Source organism: Coniophora puteana (genome assembly GCF_000271625.1).
Source record: "Coniophora puteana RWD-64-598 SS2 unplaced genomic scaffold CONPUscaffold_5, whole genome shotgun sequence".
Classification (NCBI taxonomy): Eukaryota; Fungi; Basidiomycota; class Agaricomycetes; order Boletales; family Coniophoraceae; genus Coniophora; species Coniophora puteana.
Genome location: NW_006913057.1, coordinates 547,719 through 567,983, shown reverse-complemented (window position 1 = coordinate 567,983; position 20,265 = coordinate 547,719). Strand labels below are relative to the sequence as shown.

General features: G+C 52.2%; 7 protein-coding genes across 7 annotated transcripts; 5 read left to right on the top strand and 2 right to left on the bottom strand.

Moving 5' to 3' along the window:
- Positions 1 to 127: 127 nt before the first annotated feature.
- CONPUDRAFT_152732 (uncharacterized protein) lies at positions 128 to 3,177 on the top strand (the record flags this gene model as incomplete). Its single annotated transcript, XM_007769510.1, has 9 exons — positions 128 to 718; positions 772 to 950; positions 996 to 1,164; positions 1,218 to 1,360; positions 1,409 to 1,800; positions 1,861 to 2,239; positions 2,293 to 2,733; positions 3,050 to 3,062; positions 3,118 to 3,177. The coding sequence occupies 9 exons, from the start codon at positions 128 to 130 to the stop codon at positions 3,175 to 3,177; spliced, it is 2,367 nt and encodes a 788-aa protein (XP_007767700.1).
- Positions 3,178 to 3,439: 262 nt separating this feature from the next.
- On the bottom strand, positions 3,440 to 3,901 carry CONPUDRAFT_54101 (uncharacterized protein; the record flags this gene model as incomplete). Its single annotated transcript, XM_007769172.1, has 1 exon — positions 3,440 to 3,901. A coding segment is annotated over one exon (462 nt), but the record flags the coding sequence as incomplete, so codon positions are not given.
- Positions 3,902 to 4,861: 960 nt separating this feature from the next.
- Positions 4,862 to 6,511, top strand: CONPUDRAFT_152730 (uncharacterized protein; the record flags this gene model as incomplete). Its single annotated transcript, XM_007769509.1, has 5 exons — positions 4,862 to 5,062; positions 5,116 to 5,601; positions 5,658 to 5,849; positions 5,898 to 6,222; positions 6,273 to 6,511. 5 exons carry the CDS (start codon positions 4,862 to 4,864, stop codon positions 6,509 to 6,511), a joined length of 1,443 nt encoding a protein of 480 aa, XP_007767699.1.
- Positions 6,512 to 11,155: 4,644 nt separating this feature from the next.
- On the top strand, positions 11,156 to 12,953 carry CONPUDRAFT_164585 (uncharacterized protein; the record flags this gene model as incomplete). The annotated part of the gene is made up of 3 exons (XM_007769508.1): positions 11,156 to 11,389; positions 11,440 to 11,472; positions 11,529 to 12,953. 3 exons carry the CDS (start codon positions 11,156 to 11,158, stop codon positions 12,951 to 12,953), a joined length of 1,692 nt encoding a protein of 563 aa, XP_007767698.1.
- Positions 12,954 to 13,336: 383 nt separating this feature from the next.
- CONPUDRAFT_164584 (uncharacterized protein) lies at positions 13,337 to 15,445 on the top strand. The gene is made up of 3 exons (XM_007769507.1): positions 13,337 to 13,584; positions 13,631 to 13,660; positions 13,729 to 15,445. Exons 1-3 carry the CDS (start codon positions 13,351 to 13,353, stop codon positions 15,286 to 15,288), a joined length of 1,824 nt encoding a protein of 607 aa, XP_007767697.1. The 5' UTR covers positions 13,337 to 13,350; the 3' UTR covers positions 15,289 to 15,445.
- A 404-nt stretch (positions 15,446 to 15,849) lies between these two features.
- On the top strand, positions 15,850 to 18,145 carry CONPUDRAFT_152727 (FAD/NAD(P)-binding domain-containing protein; the record flags this gene model as incomplete). The annotated part of the gene is made up of 8 exons (XM_007769506.1): positions 15,850 to 15,976; positions 16,034 to 16,471; positions 16,524 to 16,632; positions 16,691 to 16,734; positions 16,796 to 17,151; positions 17,226 to 17,589; positions 17,640 to 17,778; positions 17,845 to 18,145. 8 exons carry the CDS (start codon positions 15,850 to 15,852, stop codon positions 18,143 to 18,145), a joined length of 1,878 nt encoding a protein of 625 aa, XP_007767696.1.
- A 698-nt stretch (positions 18,146 to 18,843) lies between these two features.
- Positions 18,844 to 19,643, bottom strand: CONPUDRAFT_54571 (uncharacterized protein; the record flags this gene model as incomplete). The annotated part of the gene is made up of 3 exons (XM_007769211.1): positions 18,844 to 19,250; positions 19,321 to 19,480; positions 19,557 to 19,643. The coding sequence occupies 3 exons, from the start codon at positions 19,641 to 19,643 to the stop codon at positions 18,844 to 18,846; spliced, it is 654 nt and encodes a 217-aa protein (XP_007767401.1).
- Between the last annotated feature and the right edge of the window lie 622 nt (positions 19,644 to 20,265).

Genomic DNA, 20,265 nt, shown 5'->3' with positions numbered 1-20,265 from the left:
ATCGTACTTGGGAACGATGGTAGAACAAGAGTGCCGGAAGTCTGATTCATGCCGAACATGCGGAGTGAAGGAAGCCAGTTGGAGATGTCTTTCTTGCTTTGGCGTGCCAGAGCTTTGCCAAGGCTGTATGCGTTCCACGCATCAGAAGCTGCTCTTCCATGCACTTGAGGTCTGGGACAAAGACCACTGGTCGGCGGCGTCCTCAACCTCTCTCGGGCTTGCCATTAATATGGGGCATGATGGGGATATATGCCCTTGTGCAAAGTTGCCCTCATGGCACACTAACAACAACGACGCCGACGATTGGATGGATGTAGACGACGCCGACAATGGTGAAGATATCCACGCCGACAACACCACAAAGAAGACCCTTGCACAAGAAATCATGGACTACCGCCGAGGGACACCGCTCCAACTGTACGCCGACGACACCACAGAGCGACGCCGACCACAAGTAGCACACATAACTGTGATAGATGTATCTGGCGTCTACGAACTACCCATCAACTGGTGTCAATGCGAGCCCATGGCCGCCCATCACAAGCAACTCCTTGACATGAGGTTATATCCCGGTTCTCAAAAGGCACCTAGGACGGCATTCACATTTGATGTTCTTAACGACTTTATGGTGGCAAACTTGGAGACGAAGGTCGCTCCCAATGCATACTGGAGGCGTCTGATGCGAGTCACAAACACTATCCATCCGGATGTAATCCCAGTCGGTGGCCGTGAACACTTCTTACGCCGCATTTCCACTAAAGTGACTCCTAGGATCGGTACCGTGAACTGACGCGGTGTGCACGCCAGTGGCTAAGGCTGACAACGCGGCAACAACATGGACATGGCTATGGTCTGCATGATGAGGAAACAGCGGTAGGATCACTGGCACCCTTCTGCATGGCATGCCCGCAGCCAGGCAAGAACCTGCCTGAGGATTGGAAGAATACTGGGTACGTCTAACAACAACACATGTTCATTCTCTTACCGTGTCACAGACCAAAGTGGATGCATTATCAGCATCTTGTGCTTGATGGGAATTTCAAGCAGCAAAACCTTCACATGCGGCGTCCAGAAAACGACGTAGGGTTTGCCGACGGTCTGGCATACACCGTCAACAAGGAGAAGTACGAGGCGCACTTGGCTAGTACAGAGAATAACTATGCGGTAAGTATTGGGTGATACCGCGCATCACGCCGACAGACTCACAGGTACCCCAGAGGTCAACTTGCAATAATCACCGAGCGGTACAATCCAAGCGGCATACCAACCACCTACAGTCGACTGGCATTGTCTCTGTAGCCTGTGCCAGGCATGGTGGGTTTGTCCCCAATGCGACCGCCGACTTGAAGGCTGGAGAGAAGTGAGTCACCATATGACCTATGCGGATCTACGCCGACTATTCCCTCAGGCAAGCAAATTCTGACGCCGTCGCCTCAAATGCGGGTTGGCAGTGGCCCCTACTTCTCGGCATCATTCTGTATTATGACATCATGTGTCAGTACATCATCAACTTCGCCAAGCGCATGAAGAAAAGCAAACATTTGTCCTGGCCAGATGGGGTGGAGCTTATCCCTGCAATCGGTCTCTTCCACGTCCATGGTCACAAGGACGAGTGCGTCGCTAAGTTCTCGCCTACGTTTATTGAAGGTACTGGCCACGTCGACGGTGAAATCCTTGAGACCCTCTGGGCGGCATTGAATGACATTGCGGCAAGCACTTTGAATATGTCGACATCCTGGCGGGTGGACGTTCTCAATGCTCACATGCGATGGTCTAACCTTCGTAAAATAATGGAAATCGGTGCGTTTGTATGCCGCCTTGATCGATATCTACTCACAAATAGTTGTACACTTATTTCAGTCAAGACGATCAGCCTACGATGGAAGAAAGCCTTGCAGCGCTATGCCGACGCTCTCGAAGACTATAACGATTTCACTGCTGTCTGCCCGGAAGACAAGGTCCAAGAGTGGAAGGTTCTCATTAAGAAAGCGTACGCCGCCCGCCACAAAAACCTGGATGCAAACAAGCTCTTTGAGGTCAAGATCGGCAAGCTTCCGAGTCGTGCGGCATGCTCAGAAAAGATCTCCAAGACACATTCGCAGCGGAAGAACGGCGTCTCGATGCAACCTGAAGGAGCTGCGAACACGAGTGCCCCGCCATTGCAGACTCACGCCGCCAAAGACCCCATGGCTGACATTATCCGCTGGATGAACCTGGGAATTGATATTGAAGAGTATCAGTGCGTATATTCAATTGCCAACGTGGATTCACATATTGAATATCCAATGATAGGCTGAGGATCCAAACGTTTATCCGTGAAATGGGGCGGCGTGTTCAGCGTGGTGACCCAGCTAAGCTGGAGTCAGATCGGCGTAACCTCCTCACAATGATCGACACATTTTTAGAGGATGCATCTACCTATATGGGTGATCTTGTGATTGGCCATGACAACTCCACTTCCATCACTCTGGATATAGCTGGTGGCAATAACACCGACGTAATATGGGACAGTGAGCTCCACGCCGACTCTGACATGGCAAAAGAGTACCAGGAGGAGCAGAGTGACGCCGCTCAAATACAACCGGAGCGGCGTACAATCGGGCTACCGTCTGCCTTTGGTCGCAACGAATGCAAGATGCAGGGCCTGGGACCCCTCATCACCATCGAGATGGAGCTTCGCAAAGGCCAGGCCCACGACGCCATCCAGAAGCTTCGAGAGTATATCGGGAAGAAGTCAGTCTTGTATCGGACTGATGTCAGGCATGCCAAGCATAGTCAACATAAAAGTGACGCCGCCCGACAACGCGTCGATGCGCAGACAGCGAAGATAAACATATACAGGTTATATTACAACCGTGCCAGGGAAGCAATGTTGTCCTTGGCGAAGAAGCCTAGCAAGGTCAAAGAGTATAAACTTCTAACGCTGCAAGATCTCACCGCAAGTACATCGCTTTTGAACCCGTCAGAACGAGGGAATCGGCACAGAGGCCTCCCTTGGTTATGGTCATTGGACATTGACAAGGCACTTGGTGATGACGGGGATAGCCAGATCCTCCAACAGTGTGAGTTACTAATATTTGACTAATGCACTGCTCACTGATGTATCTTTATGTACAGTCGCACGGTTGCATTGGCTCAGAGCTCGATGCCGACTTGATCGATGCCGCGAAGAGTTGACACTTCTTCGCCACGAAATGGTGTGGATCCCCAATTCTTGGGACGCCGAATCTCGCTTGTGGCAGCGGCGTGTCGACAAATCTGACGCCAAGTCTCCGGGTCACAAGGCTTTTGCACGCCGACGCCAAGATGACGCTGTTGCCTTACGGGATGGTGCAATATCAGACTTCTGCCTCCTACTATCAGAATATCCGCCACCACAACGGCTTAACTTGCATACATACAAAGATGATATTTACCTACAATCTTAATCGTATTTGGACTACTTTATATCCAGACCCATAGACCACGCCGCCTTCCCAGTCTTTGCCCACAAATGTACAAATTCTCGCATATAAAATGCAAGACAAATCCTTTCACCATCACAATGGGGAACACCATGCCGCAAAACATTCCCACAGAAAGGTACGACTGTCCCAGGGCAATAGTCAAGGTCTAAACCCAGTGCCGGTAAAGATAGCTGACCCCTTGTGTACCTTCCGACAGTGAGAAGAATGTCGTACCAGGGGAATGTGCCTGAACCATCCCGATGAAATGGTGTCTCCCTATTTGCCAAGGCCGTGACTGCATTGAAGACGCAAGCCCACTGTTCGGCGTACTCCCGTAAATCAGAATTACCAATGATGCTCTGCATGCATTTTACACCCTGTGCATACTGCTCAGGATGGACCAGAGAAAGTATCCCAGACATCAATGCGAATGTCTCCTTTGACGCCGACACCCATGCCCACACGCTGGCGATGCGCCGATGTGACGGCGTCGGCGCCTTAGATGGGTTCTACAATTGGTGGTAGGCCAGTCAGCATCCCCCATGCCAGAACACATAACCAAAGGCAAACCGTGTACATACATTCTGGCCAATTGCATACCATCCCGGCGAGACATTGATTCCTCCTGGCGGCGCGCGGATACACTCGGAGATATCCTTGTAAAGGTACGCCGCACTTCTCCACCCCTTTGCAGTATCAGGCATCTCGGCTGAGGCGGCGCCATCAGTATCCTTCGTAAGCAAGTGGTGAACTTGCTGCAGATCTTGAACCACCCTGTCCTGCATATCCTCATCTAGTACGTTGGGTAGGTACCACAATGGGATTCTCCCTCCGTCGTCAAGGAGCTTGAATGGGCGGCATACTTTGATTCGGCGTGTGAAGGGGTCAGCTGTGGTGCTGTCCCACGGCGGGTGTCCAAGTGGGCAACTGAGGGTAGGCTTGTGAGACTCTAGAAGGATCTCTCGCATTATGTTTGTCCCGCGCTGGCCTCCGATATGCTGAGAGTGGTATTCTATACTGCCATCCATGATAACTGCAAACAATTAGAGCATTCAACTTGAATTAAAGAAGCTCACCAGGACATGCATCGGCGTCAGCTATCACATCAACAGCCTTTAGCGCATTTCTGCCCAAGCTCCCACTAATATGAGATGGGATAGGAGGTAGGGAGCTGGAAGAGCGTTTGGCAGCCATTGCTGCCTGCATGAAGTCGGCGACTTCGCGGAAAAAGAGTGCCATGCAGTAACGGCGTGTTCGTGGTGCCGAAGTTATTATTCATGCGCAATGCAAGCATGAACAAATAAAGGTAAATAAACATCCAATTTGTCCGCGGACGCGTGACGCGCCGCGTCTGACGCGACTTCCTAATTCTCAATCGCGACAAGACACGACACGCCACGCCCAACCTCAACGCCATGGCACACCAACTCCCCGCCGTCCCTATCGTTACGATGCCGCCATGGGCGCAGGAACTCGAGATCGCATGGCCAGTCGCGTTCACGATCGAGTTCGCGAAGATGTTCCTCGGCATCTCCGAGCTGCGCCTGCAAACGGCGCTCCGCCACGAAGACGAGTTGCCGACTCAGTACTTTGAAGGAGGGATGCGCGCCGAATTCGTACGTAGTATCTCTTTATTCACTTTCTCCTCATCTCTATTGCCTGCGTATAGGACGACGTCAAAGGCGTACTTGTGCCGTTGTGGGCGGCGCTCCGCCACATCATCTCTCTACCCCCCTTCCTTGCCCTCATCGCCGACTCGCGGGGCATCGGCGCCGCGCTTGATCGGCTCCGCGCCGATCCGGCCCTGAAGACCACGTGCCTCGAATGGCAACCGGAGACGCCCGTTGCCGACATGGGTGGCGACGAGTGGTGGCACGACTGCCTTGTCCCCCCACCTCCCTCCCCTCTTCCTGCAATCGCAGAGGTTTCGGCGTCCGCCCCCCCTCGATTCCGCCGCTCCTCCCGTGTCGCCGCCGTCATCACCGCCAGAGACGCGTCGCCTCCCCCTGCGCGAGCACCGACACCGCCCCCATTCATCGCGTGTTCCGCCGTCCGCGTGTTCGCTCCCCAGGCCGCAGGTTTCTACCCGTCCACCGTGCCGAAGGCGAAAACCCTCCTCAAGTTTGACGCAGTGGTGATCACTGATTCTAAAACGGTGAGTTAAAGAGCCTACGCCGATGTATTCACTAATCGTTCATTTTCTTTGGCTAGAAATTGTTCGTGATGTCGGCCAAGCGACCTGCCACCAGCGCGCCGACTGACGAGCCTGCGCCGAAGAGATCGCGCACAGGAGCCGCGACAGGGAAGGGGAAGGGGAAGGGGAAGGGGACGGGGACTGGGAAAGGCAAGGGGAAGGGTAAAGCCAGCACGGCGAAAAAGACGAAGGGCCCACCTAAGGCACGCGTAAGTTCCTCTCCCTCTCATCCCCACCACAGTGCCGAATGAGATCAGGCCCCACGCCGACCGACGATCGCGCAAACGATCCCCGACCACCTGGCGACCCGCATGTCCTCCCCTTGTACGAGGTGCGGCCCCAGGGGCTTTGTGTGCCTTCGCGCCAACGGTAAGGCCTGCAAGCGGTGCGCCAACAGCAAGAAACCGTGCAGCCTCGACCACGAGAAGAAAGCAACAAGAAAGAAGACGCAAGGACTTCCTGAACATCAGTACAAGAAGAAGTCCACAACGTCATCGGCGGCGCAGACCTCGTCAGGCGGTACCGAAGTCCTGGGCAAGCGCACAGTCACCAAGGCAAAGTCCCGCCCATATGTACCTGTTTGTAAGTCCCCCATTTGAGTTCTCCGTTCGTGAAATCTGACCCTTGTAAAGTCACTGACGATGAGGAGGATGGCGAGGAGTGGGTGAGAGCCAGCGCCGCCGACGTGGACGAAGAGGCGAAGGCAGACGAAGAAGATCAAGACGACGCCGACGTTCAGGGTGGCGATGAGACAGTTGACGCCGCATCCATTGCTCGAGGCGACGTCGGCGCTAGGAGGCTGATGGCAGAGGCTGACATTGCCAGTCAGATTGCACTGGCCTATGTCAGTTTCATGGCATCACTGACATAGGAGAGGGTCGGCGCGCATATCCATTACGTTACCTCTACATGTACATTACAAACTGCCAGCGAGAAAATACATCTTACTGTCTTAATGTTGATTTTCATCCATTCACTACATCCCGCTTGTCATCATATGAACCTCAGCTTGATACCCAAGGCCGTGTAACATCAGAATCATCGTCTTGCATTATGAAAGTACAGCTCCACATTTTCTTCCCTTGCCAGATAGCTATCTCTGGGTCACCTTTTTCTCTCCTCACGTACCGTGTATAACACGACCACGCTTCCCTACTGCACCACAGCGTATGCCACTCTACTCCCAAGCTACTACAGTTGTATGCGCATGCACAATCGAGATTTTTGTTGCCGACCTTGCGTCTCACAGCCCCGGGTACATCGCGGGTGTAACAAATCCCGTTTTTGAGACGTCAAGAAACTGGGATCTACTCATGGACGTATGTGTCAGCGCAAACTGCTCCACCATTCACACATAGGTTACGATGTTCATGTGCAAATACATCCCATGTTACCCTACTCCTGATGAGAATCATCGCACGCCGCTGTTGTAGTCTACATGGGTACACATGTAGAAATGTACCAGTGTATTACGTGTGACTGTGGACATGGCTGCGCCGCACAGATGTCCAGTATATGACGCCGACACGTTCTCTATGGGCCCACTACTTTCCCAATATGCTTGTCTGGGAGCCCAGAACATCACGCTGCGTATAGCATTGTAATATGTGTATGTCAGCCTCATTGCACCATTCCCAGCTGCAGTGAGCTGACCCGGGTTGGTACATGAAAGTATCTGCACACATCCATCGACAGGACCCTGTCGTGCTGATACGACGCCGACATTATATTGCGATCTGGCATTGATACCCTTGTACAAATGTTGCAGATACCCTCCATCCCAGCTGATTGTGGAATCACAGCACGCCGACATCCATTCTGCGGCATGCTGATGGGGATGGGTTGAGTTGATGCGCTATCTTGATAGCATTATTTATGTGTCATCATTTGTCTCCTTCAGCCAACATATATCCATATCAATGCTTGTGTGTGGCTTTAAGGGGTTCCATACCTGGCTGCTCAGTATGTGTCGTCATTGGACACGACCTTCTCAGCTATAGTCACAACGAAGTGACGCCGCCGTCTGTTTTTTCTTTCAAATTTAAATTTCCACATCAAAGGACTATTAAAACATGTATAGCGAAGCTATTCCCATTGAAAGGGGATAAACAATTGGGGCACTTGGTCCGCTGTCACGACCTTGGTATACCAGCTTTACGCCGACCATCAGCCCTGGAATGTCGTTACAATGGATATCGTCTACATACACTCGTTGGCTGCGTCCACGGACCCGACCTCCTTAGCCATGCCTCCCTGAACGACGCCGCCATTTGGCAGAATCATCACAGGGCCAACAATTATATGTGAATGTGGGCAGTAGTATTGTTAACGCTGTTCGCAAACCCGAACATCTGCTGCGTTGTAGCATGCCGACACTGGTATCTATATTTAGCTACGATACGCCGATCCCATCAGCAGACACGAGCATTGCCATCTGGGTGCACGCCGACCATCACCGTTAGCAATAGAACATTGTAGCAATGGATGTTATAGGATACACACGTTGGCTGCGTCCGTGGACCCGACCTCCGTATTCACGCCGACATTGCCTGGACCGCTGGGCCGTCAACAAATCTTCACCAATAATGTTGTAGTGACACTCATATTTGTGCGTGGCTGCAATGCACTGATCTCATCCTCTGACCCGACCTCCTAGTGGACGCCGCTAATCATCTGATGCCGCTCATTGCACTGCTACACTCCATTTACCGATCAATGTAGCACTAGCTGGAATTGTAGTCCCAACCCCATGAGCGGGACGCCGACCCGCACGCCGACACTCCACTGGGGATTGTGCTACTTACAAGTCTTTACTAATATTATTGTAGTGAACTCTACTTATACTTATGCCGTCCGCGGACTCGACCTCCTCCATCGTCAGCGGTTGTCCACTGGCCCGACCATCTCGGCACCAACGGCCATCCTAGCTACCGACCTCCTCGGTCGGCGTCCCCTGCATACCCTGCGCGATGGTCCTCAAATATACCCCAACGATTATACCTTGTGAGCGAGCCATCACTAGGATCTCGTCCGGCTATGTGTCCGCTGTGCGAAGCCCATCTGATACCATATCATATACCCCAATGCTTACATTCAATGAACCACGAGTGATCATTGTAGCGTCCGGCGATATCTCCGCTGGTCGATGGTTCTCTGATATCATTCTATAATGTCGTCTGGCTACATATCCGCCGTTCGATGGCTCTCCAATGCCATATCATATACCCTAGTGCTTACATTTAATGCACCATGAATGATCAATATAGTGTCCGGCGATCTCTCTGCTGGTCGATGGTTATCATATATCATCGTATTGTATCGCCCGGCTACGGCTCCGCTGTGTGATGGCTCTCTAATGCCATCTTATACACCCAATGGTTACGTGTAGTCAGCCACGAGTGAACAATATATCGTCCGGTGAGCTGTCCGCTCTTCGATGGTTGTCTGATATCATTCTACATACCCCAATGCTTATGCTAATGCTTCTCTTTAGTGAGCAAGCTATCACCAGTATCTCGTCCGGCTAGCTGTCCGCTGTGCGACGGCCATCTGATACTATATCATATATCCCACTGCTTACATTTAATGACCCACGAGTGATTAGCATAGCATCCGGCGATCTCTCCGCTGGTCGATGGGCCTCTGATATCATTCTATTATGTCGTCCGGCTACATGTTCGCTGTGCGAAGGCCATCTGATACTATATCATGTATCCTACTGCTTACATTTAATGACCCACGAGTGATTAGCATAGCATCCGGCGATCTCTCCGCTGATCGATGGTCCTCTGTTATTATTCTCTTATGTCGTCCGGCTACATATCCGCTGTTCGATGGCTCTCTATTCCCATCTTATACACCCAATGGTTACATTTGCTGAGACGCGACTGATCAATGTATCGTCCGATGACATGTCCGCTGAGCGATGGCACTCCATTAGCCTCGCGTTTCACTAACCTATGCTCCTGTTACTACCCTCGGACGCATGTCCGCCCGTCGATGTCACTCACTTACACAGCCTAGCCATCCTCCTGGTGCATTCTTATAGTCGGATGTTCAGTGGCTTGGCCTCCACTACCCGTCCGGCGGGCTCTCCGCCCATCCGAAGGTAGACGACACTGGGCCGACAGTCCGCTCGAGCGACAAATATCATCTCGCTTAAATCCGCTGACACAATGACACTCGTCCCGGTCCTACTCCATGATGTGAATCTTCATGTGTAACAAGCTTCAAATTTTTGGTGCCAATGTCAGTTTACCTTTGCTCATCACATAAACTACCACTCACATCGTCCAACAAGTCGACTAGCAGCTGTGCATCGGTTCCCGTCTTTGACCTTAGTATGACCTCGTGCTTGGCGAGAGATAGCGTAGCAAATGCTCGGAGGCATCTAATATCATGCTGAGAGATCGGTCCGACAATGAGATTAAGGCGTGAGCGGCACGAGCATGCGGTATCGCTGCGAGTCTAAGCAAGATGAGTTTAGGCACAGATAACTGACGTGATGCGCATGCCTGACCTCCGCTATGACCCCTGTGAGATATTCCTTCAAAACCCCATGCCTCACCAGCCAGCCAACATCTAAGTCATCTTCCTGATAGTATAAAAGGAGGCCGCTATCAACGTAGTCTACTTTCCTATGAAAAAACAGAGGCATCAGCTCAATGCGTGAAACGTGCCGTTTAAGTAGTAACCAAACACACTTTGGACTGTTAAGGCAGCTTGACACGTGCACAAATGCGCACAATATCAGCGCCTAAAATCACTCGTCATCCTTTACGCCAGAGTAGACGCATTCCCACCGGAACTCACAGGGTATATAGGGATGTTTTCGATGTGGTACGTGCAGACTTTCCTCGTGTGATCGTCTTTAATAACTTGGTGTACTTTGCTCAAAACTTGTTGTTTGGTAGCACTACTTTCATCGGAGAAAGGAGAAGTGCTCTCGATGAGTACCGAGGATTCAGGTTCTGAAACTGAGAAAATCTCAATGGGGAGATTCATCTGCCTTTGCATAAAGTCAGAGAACGACGTGTGAGGGCTCGACAAAGCATCGGAGGTATGGGACATTTCTCGACAGAGGAAATGGGAGGAAGGAACACGGAGTATGAGAGACAAGGAGGGTCGAATGCAGAAAAGCTCTAGCTAAGCCGTAGATTATCGATAGATACGGATATCGTCCGTCAGATTTCTAATTTTACCTAGCGTTATCCGGTCGTCGGGTTGAGCCGTTCTTGTCGGAGACCCGCTTCCTAACACCTGTGTTGTTTGGAAGAAGGAATAGATTGAAGTTTTAACTATGAAAATGACATTCTAACTGTAAATCCGGTGTACCGTGAACTCCAAGTGCGCTCACCATTTGCTACGTCGGGTTCTGAAGATATGATGAGCGGAGGTAGGCTCCAAGTTGTACTTACCCTGCAAAGCAAAGATGTAAATGGACCGTGGGAATGCATGACATAATCAGCGGTTGACCGATTGCGCGTTTTTTTAAGCGCTGCGTAAAACAAACACCATGCATCGCGCACTCTTAATCGTCGAGGTCATCGAGCACGTTTTCGATTGTCTTGGAGAAGACTTCGACATACTATCCGGTGGGGCTAACTCCGGCACCCTCTCATCACTAGCCAGGACTTGTCAGATATTCAAGGAACCTGCCCTCGACGCACTTTGGGAGAACCTGGCTGGCATTGAACCCCTCATCAGATGTTTGCCAAAAGACGTATGGAGAACATCATCCATCGGAGAAGTAAGCTCTTTAACTTAGATATAAGAGTGTTGAACTAAACTCTGTCCAAGCTTGGATTGGGCCCGGGGCTCGACACAATAGTGGTACTACTGCATGCTTACCTAGCACTGCTGAAGCTGACCAAAGCGTTCGTCCGTAGAAACTCAACAGGTCTCTAACTGCTCAAGATTGGGCAGTAATTAGGAAGTACACTCCACGCGTGCGCCGCCTGTACCAAGTATCCGCCGGCAGAGTCTACTCAGGAGAGCTTCTGGAACTTAGCCTGGCACCGCATGACATGTTCCCACTCTTGCCGAACCTTCGGCATCTCCAATGGTCATTGATGCCCTCTGACGATATCCCTTTCGTGCGAATGTTCCTCCCGAGCACTCTTGAGTCTATCCAATACGGAATAAGCATCCGATTCTCTGATCTTCGCGAGGCCTCCCTCCTTTCAGCCCTTGGTTATCTCATTCCCCGTGTTCAACATGTACAGTGTTCGTTGTACCCAGGCGTCCACCGCGGTGTCGATTCTTTCTCACGTTCTGTGTGCTGCTGGAAGAACCTGAAACTTCTCTACTGTGAAAAACTGACAGATGAAGCGCTCGTTCACATCGCTGGACTATCGACTCTCCAACACCTCGGAATGACCCTGGGTCCTCAATCATCTCTTCAAGGTCTGAGACGTCTTGTTCAAAGTTCTCCCTTCGCAAACCTTTCTAGCCTCTCGCTGGCCACATGCGATCTAGACGCGGCAGTGGCCTTCGTCGATGAGATGTCATTGTCGCTCATTGATTTCCATGTCTCTGTCCTGAATAATACCTGCTCCAATCGCATTGCGGACACGTTCAAGGTCATCGCAAAGGGGGACCGCGCTTTGGAGAAAGTCAAGATTATGAACTGGGTAGGCGACGAAAACTCCATTGGACCTGAAAACTATGCGTTCATCCCTCAAAAAGTCGTCATGACCATCTTTACCTTCCGGCCATTGTTCAAGTCAAATCACTTGCGGGTGTTGGAAGTGGATGCACTGTGTTCTCTGGCCCTCGGCGATGCAGAAATCATAGAATTGGCTCGCGCGTTTCCTCTCCTCGAGAAACTATCCTTGAACCCCACATACGGTTGGAGGACTTCTTTGGCGATCACGCTCTTTGGGCTCTTTTCCGTCGCCTGCCTTTGCCCGCACTTACTTTTTCTCGGGATCGAATTTGATGGCGTGGCAACGGAAAAGACTAACTCTGCACAGAATGCGCCATTGAATGTGGACATATTTAGCAACACTGCGATCAGGAAGCTGAGCGTTGGTAATTCGACGATCGATGACCCTAGGACGGTGGCCAGCCTGCTATTTCGCGTCATGCCGAACCTAGAATGCGTTTCCGGGAGGAGCGTACTGTCGTTCAATGGAGAAGACATGGACTGGGCAGGAGAGTACTCGCGAAATAGCAGGCGTTGGGCGCGGGTTGAAAGAATCCTATCTCATCTTCGTTCAAGAGGCACCAATGCTAGGAATCACGAAGACTCGTCGGATACAGATGAAGACACGTTCGAGCAAGCATGGGAGGGATTTCAAGAGGTCAGCTGAGTAGATAGACATGGAGGTACGCTGTTGAGACCTGAGAGTACGCTTAAGTTTCGTTTGAATTCCCGAGTGATCCTTACTTCTAGTACTTACCTTACTTTTGTGCATGTACATTAATTGAACTCTTCTTCCAGCCATTCTTTCATTCATCGCGCCCACATGTTCATCTTCTTTATGTATCACAAAAGAACGGGATTTTCTTTGTTGCCTCTAGATCGTCTCAGCCGTAGGTAAGACCGGGCGGTGAGGTCCCTTCTTGGTGGTACGCCCCGCAGAAGAGCAACACGTCAAAAATCTACGGCGCGACCTTACGTAATTGCACAGCCGCGACGCGTCAGACTACCCGCGCGCTCCTCATCGATGCATCTTTTCGTCAGCCCCTCACACCGTGCCATCCCCCATGCATCGCGTCTTGACCATACATGAGCTCATACAGCACATTTTTGGCTGCTTAAATGACCACTTCAGTAACGTAACGGGGTCTGGAAACGAGCGCACCCTCTCCGCCCTGGCGAGGACCTGCCAGACGTTCAAAGAGCCTGCACTCAACGTACTTTGGGAGAAAATCGCCAGCCTCGATCCACTCATCAAGTGTTTGCCAAAAGATGCGTGGAAGGTTGAAGAAGACCCTGAAGTAAGCCTACTATCGGCCTACGTACATGTAAGCTGACTCGTACAAGGCTGGGTGGATGCAACAGAGGTTCATGCCGGTATGCAGTGTTATATACTCCGTATCCTCCTTACTGAACCTTTTTCATCGACTGTGCTCACGACTTAGATATTCGCCCGCCCCTTGACTGAGGGCGATTGGCTGATCATCAGGGAATACGCACCCCGCGTGCGTCGCTTCTGCATGACAGGACTTCATCGGTCCTATTCGGATGTTATGTTTGAGCTTAGCTTGGCATCCCGCGACATGCACCCACTATTCCCCAACTTAAAGCATCTAGAATGGATTTCAATGCCTTCTGACTTCCGGCCATATTTGCGGATGTTTCTTCCAGCTGCCCTTGAATCCCTAACCTACATCATCAGCTCGCGGGACGAGGGAAGGGCCGATATCTCGATGCTCGCAGCCATCGGGACTTTCTGCCCGGGGCTCAAGGAAGTGACTGTTGACTTCTCCGATGTTGCTGAAGGAGGAGTCGAAGCTTTCTCTCGGTCAGTTGGCTGCTGGAAGGACTTGACCATACTTCGCTGTGGGTGGATGACCGATGCCGCGCTCATTCATATCGCCTCCTCACCGACATTACGCAAGCTATCCATCACGTTACCCTCGGTGACGTCCTTCCGCGACGTCAGGTCCCAGATAGAGGGCGAAGCATTCAAGAACCTGACCACTTTAAGGGCCATCGCAGTCAACCTTGACGTCTTCACCGCATTTGCCACCCACATGGAGTTATCTCTGGTAGACGTCACGCTTTGGATCGTGGAGAATGACTTCTCTGAGAGTGCGAAGGACTCTTTCATGGCACTCGCTAGCGGCAGTCGTTCATTGCTCAGCCTTCACGTCGCCAGCTATGATGATAGTGCCATCCTCACATCGTCAGATTACTTCCATGCCGTCCACGGGCGCACCGCAACTATCTCAACGTTTGAACCACTTTTCAAGTTCCAGCAGTTGCGCGTGCTAGACTTGTCTGTTCGATGTTCACTAAAGCTCGACGATCACGACGTAATCGAGCTTGCGCATTCATTCCCCCTCCTTGAGGGCCTACTCCTCAACGCTGACTACGGGTGGGGGGTGCCCTCGTCTGTTACGTTCATTGGCCTTTCTTCTGTGGTCAATATCTGCCCAAAGCTGAATAAACTAGCGATTGAATTTGATGCAACGGCTGCGTCACTAGACCTCAATCAACCTACATCAAACGCGACCTCACCGAACGCGACCATAAGGACTCTCCTCATCGGAAACTCGCAGATCGACGATCCAATAGTCGCAGCAAGAGCGTTGTTTACCATCTTCCCAAATCTCAATAGAATAGAGGGGTGGAGCTCCCGACGTCTACGAAGCGATGATCATAACTGGATGAGGGACCGGAGGCGATTCACGAGGCGTTGGGACAGCGCTCAGCTCATCATCCATCGACTTCGCTCGAGAAACCCAACCAATATACATGAAGACGAGAGTTTCGATGACTTAGTGCCATCGGATAGCACAGACGTCAGCGAAGACGATGACACCGACGACATGGACGATCCCGGAGATGACTTCAGTGAGGAGGACCAGCTGGGATTGGTATTTGATGACGATGATGGATTTGAAGACGAAGCAAGTGATCAAGAATTCGAGGATGAAAACGTAGAGGAGGACGCATTCGGGGACGAGGACGCTTGAAGGCGAGGGGAACTAAACCGTGATCGTGGGGGAAACTTTCAGCGGAACTTAGAGCTCACCTAGTTCTTCTCTGCGACTTCCTTTGCTACCCTTCCAGGTGACATGTCTGTTTTCTGCCATGCACCGAGGTATCTACCGCTTTTGACACAATCTTGTCACGTAATGCACCGAGTTGTACTCCGCTTCGTGGGAAGTTGGGCATCATTTGTCATTACGTCAGCACATTCGCCAAGCTAGGAGGACGCGCCCGTAACGCGTTTCTCGTCATGATGTGTTCTCGTTTGTCTTCGAACCAACCACCAGTCCTCTTCAAAGGTTTGGTAAACATCGCATTCACCAATCGTTATGACACCAATGTTTGCTTACTCTTACTATTACTGAGCAGATCCAAATGCGTTTCCCAGATGATGCATGATGTAGACACCTCGCTATGTCATTCAAGCCTTGATTCAAGCTGTGGCCTTACCTTTAAAAGCGACAGTCCTAAGTCGCGTTCATCACCTCTCTCTAGCTCCCAAAACAACTCTAGCAGCTTGATACGGATCCGTCTTAGCTCTCAACATGATATCCAAAGAAATCAACGCGTCTGAGATCGCCACCCAATGGATCACCAGCTTCAACAAGGCCGCAACAGATGGCGATGTCGACGCATTTGTCAAGCACTTTCTCCCCGACGGGTGGCTTCGCGGTATGAGTACCTTACCATTGGCTTGCATGCCCTTCTTACAACCTCCAAACTATACAGACCTCCTTTGCTTTACCTGGGACTTCCGCTCCGTCGACGGACATGACAACCTCGCCTCCTTCTTCTCGGAGTCCCTCGGCGCCGGCACGCGTTTCTCTACTGTCGGCATGCACGACATCGTGCTCGACACGAGTAGCACCCTCAGCGGCCCCTCCACATTCCCCGTTCCAGGGACGGAGATCGTCGGGGTCCAGGGCGCGTTCCATTTCGCACTGCGCGAGCCCGCGGCACGAGGGCGTGGGTTCTTCAGACTGATGCCTTCGCAGGAGGGATACAAGGCGCTCGTGGTGTACACGGCGATGCACGAACTTGTGGGCCACGAGGAGCCGACAGAAAGGCCGAGGGGGATTCCGCTGGATGCGACGAAGATGACTACGTGGGAGGAGGACAGGGAGAAGGAGGTTGAGGCTATTGAGAGTGATCCTACGGTACTCATTGGTGAGTGCTTCGACGTCATTCTGCTGCACACTTCTAACGTTGTTTCGTCTAGTTGGCGGTGGTCAGTGTGGGTTGATGGCTGCTGCGCGGTTCCGTCGCATGGGTATTCGCGCTTTGGTTATTGAGAAGACGCCTCGCGTCGGTGATGTCTGGCGTAACCGGTAAGCTGTATCTCTGGTCGTGCTCATTTAGACAGCATCATTGACATGGGACTTCAAGATACCCGACTCTCACTCTGCATTTCCCCGCCCATATGAGCTCCTGTACGTGAACACTCTTCTGCTTCATCTCATTTTACTCATAACGCATATCACTACTCACTAGTCCTTTACCAACCCTACCCCCAAACCTATCCGCAGTACATCGGCCGTACGAGGCTTGCAGACTTCATGGAATCCTATGCGATCCAGCAAGAGCTTACCATCTGGACGTCCTCCACCCTCCAATCCAATCCCGCGCCCGTATTCAACGAGACGACGAAGCGCTGGACCGTCGTTGTAAATCGCGTGGGCAATGTGGTGACGCTCAACCCCAAACACCTCGTCATCGCAACGGGAATCGGCGCTCCGCACGTCCCGCAAATACCTGGGCAGGACAAGTTCAGGGGTGACGTGTACCATTCGGACTTGCACACTGGCGCTGCGCAGTATAAGGGCAAGAAGGCCGTTGTTATTGGCGCTGTGCGTGGTTCTCCTTCTTTTCGTAGACGTTGCCGCTCACCGTGATATATTCGTCTCAATCATGTTCCCTACAGGGAAACGCTTCTGCGGACATTTGCCAAGACCTCGTCTCCAAAGGTGCGGCGTCGACAACGCTCGTTCAGCGCAGTGCAACATGCGTCACGTCCCTCAAATTGGTGGAGACACGTTTTAGTGCCGTATACTCGGAGGACCGCGACCTCGACGACGCGGACCTGATGAATGATTCAATGCCGCCGCGACTGATCCTCCAGATCTCGGAACGAACCCTTGAGAAGTCCAAAAAGGACGATGCAGCACTGCACAAGGCGCTCGAGGAGAAAGGGATGAAGCTTACATCAGAGTACAACGGCGTCAAAGCGGGCGGGCTTGGCTTCGCGTATGAGCAGTTGGCGGGGGAGAAGTTGACGGGGAGCACGAGTGCGTTTAAATCTCGCTTCCACGACGGCGGTTAACGTGTCGCTTCCTAGTCCTCGACACGGGCATTGGCCAGCTCATCGCCAACGGGCATGTGAAGGTGAAGCAGGGCGTTCAACCCTCGCACTTTGAGGAGAACGCCATCGTGTTTAACGATGGCTCCAAGATTGAAGCGGACGTCGTCGTCCTTGCGTACGTCCAATCCTACAGTTTGGTCCCGAGCGTCCTCCCTCTCACCTACTCATTAATGTTGTTCAGTACCGGCTACTACCCCGCAATCGCAGGATTACAAGCGCTTTTAGGCCCCGAAATTGCTACCAAAGTCGGCCCCGTTTGGGGCCTCGACAGCGTCGGCGAGCTGCGCCGCACATGGCGTCCCTCGGGGCAGCAGGGCCTGTGGATCTTCCTAGGCGGGTTCCAGCAGGCGAGGTATCACAGCCGCCATGTCGGGCTGCAGATTCTTGCGGAGGAGCTGGGGATAAAGGCCGTTACAGAGGCTATTCCTAGTGAGTACTTTGCGAAGCGCGTGGCGTGCGGTCGTGCGGATGGGTTATGCTGATTGTTTTGTGAATTTAGCTGGCTGAGTCGACTGCGAGATTGATAGTCGATGGGTCGCAGCCAAGCATGCGGAAATGATGCAACGAGGTGAACATTGATAGGGTAAGGCATTGTAGATATTTGCGCTGTAGAGCATGCGTATAGTTTCGTCACTCCAGTGGCAATTGTTGGTGTGTTTAGGCCTAGGCTTAGATGAAATAGATGACGGTTAGCGGCATCCTGACCCTTGAGCTTGAATACTTGAGTCGCTGCTCACTCGAGTACAATAACCGCACTTGTCTGTCTCCTTGTCGCCACCAGTAGTATCTGTCCTAGACTGCTTGGAATTGAATTCGACTTACGAAGTGGATCCCACATCATACGCGTCGGCGTACCATCCTAAAGACGCACTCTGCTGTCAACTCATCGTGTACGAATAAGAAGAAAAGTATGATTCGTGGCACCATTTGCTTGAAATGGATGACAGTTGATCAGTATCGACTCAATATTTTTTGCCATGCTCCCAGTCATACGAGGCTATAAGTCGATCCTTCAACTACAGACATCACACTCGCCATAATCCAAATAATCCGTGCATAATCCCAAATGATAACCGTACAACATTGTAACCCTATTGTACAGAAAAGCTTTTACAATGCGTTACGCCCCCATTTACAACCTTAAAACCCAAGCCCAAAACGTCCTTCTACCTCCAACAGCTTAGTTGCCAGTGTAGGTAACAGTGACACTCGAATCCGTAATCGTAACCGACGAAATCGGCTGGTTGCTGCTGTTCACAATATCAATCTCGCCCGCGCCGCCGGGCCCCTGGCTGCCCGACGCCGTCGTCGCCGTTGCGTCCGTGAACGTGACGGTGCCCCAGTCCGCGAGCTGCACGAGCGAGCCGCCGGACTCGAAGTCCTCGACGATCCACTCCGCGTCCTGCTCGCACAGCGCGCTGCTCGACGTCAGCTGCTGCTGCACCTGCTGCCCGTTGCTCAGGTTCTCGATCACCGCGATGCCCGACGTGGTGCTGTATGCGGTCACGGTCAGCTTGATCTGGTCGCCGGCGTTGACGCTGATGCCCGAGAAGTCGTAGGCGTAGTCGGGGTACCACTCGTACCAGGCTGTAAAGGAAAGCGCGATCGGAGGTTAGATTGGTGTGAGTTGCTAGAAAAAAGGGGAGGAGGTGCGCACCATCGTAGGAGACCTGGCCGTTGTTGATGTTGAAGTCGATACCGGTCTGGAGAATGGCGTTTCCGCACGAGTCACCGTCGATGCCGACCCAAGCAGAGGCAGAGCCCGAGCCGGAGGGAGTGGGGACAGTGAAGGTACCAGTCACGGCGGTGAAGGTTCCCTGTTCACGATCGCATAGAAAAGTGCCTAGTCAGCACACAGTTTTCCCAGCGGCCAGCCGGCAGAATATAACTTACAGCACCCTCGGAGAAGACGGCACCGGCCCAGTTGGATGAGTACTGGACGTGGGAGATCTCGACGTCCTCAGCGCCCTCGATGCGCATGAGAGGCTTGCCCTGGCGGCGAGCGACGCGGGAAGCGTGGCGCTCAGACGAGGTGGGGACGGCGAGAGCCGCAGCGGCGAGGAGGAGGTTGGTGAGGAGGGCGACCTTGAACATGGCTGAAGAGAGCAGAGGAGAAGGGCAGGTAGGTGCTGCTGAGGATGTGAAGACCGAGATGAGTCTGTCCTTTCGCAGCAGTTCTGGTGAGCTTTTATACGCTGACAGCCTTCCAGTGCACGATGCGGTTGCGTTACTTGGCAGCGCCATCAGGCAGTGAAATGTGCTTCCATGTCATTCATAGAAGCTGTTGCACCAGGCAGCACCTGCTCGAAGGCGAAGGGCCACGCTGGCACTGAGGATGACGAGACGAAGGTTATGTTGACGCGCAACACCTGATAAGAAACGCGCGTTGCACCTGACGTCCGCCCACGCGTTGCAACTACCGTGTTGTCGCACGATGGTCTCTACTGCCAAACTGTATTGATTGACGATACAAAGAGCATGGATGTTGTGATCCTGTGAGACGTAACAACGTTGAAGAATGGAGGAAGGGAGCAATGCTAAACAACAAATATCAGCACGAGGGAATATCATGCGCACCTTGGAAGCCAGCGAAACCGAAGAA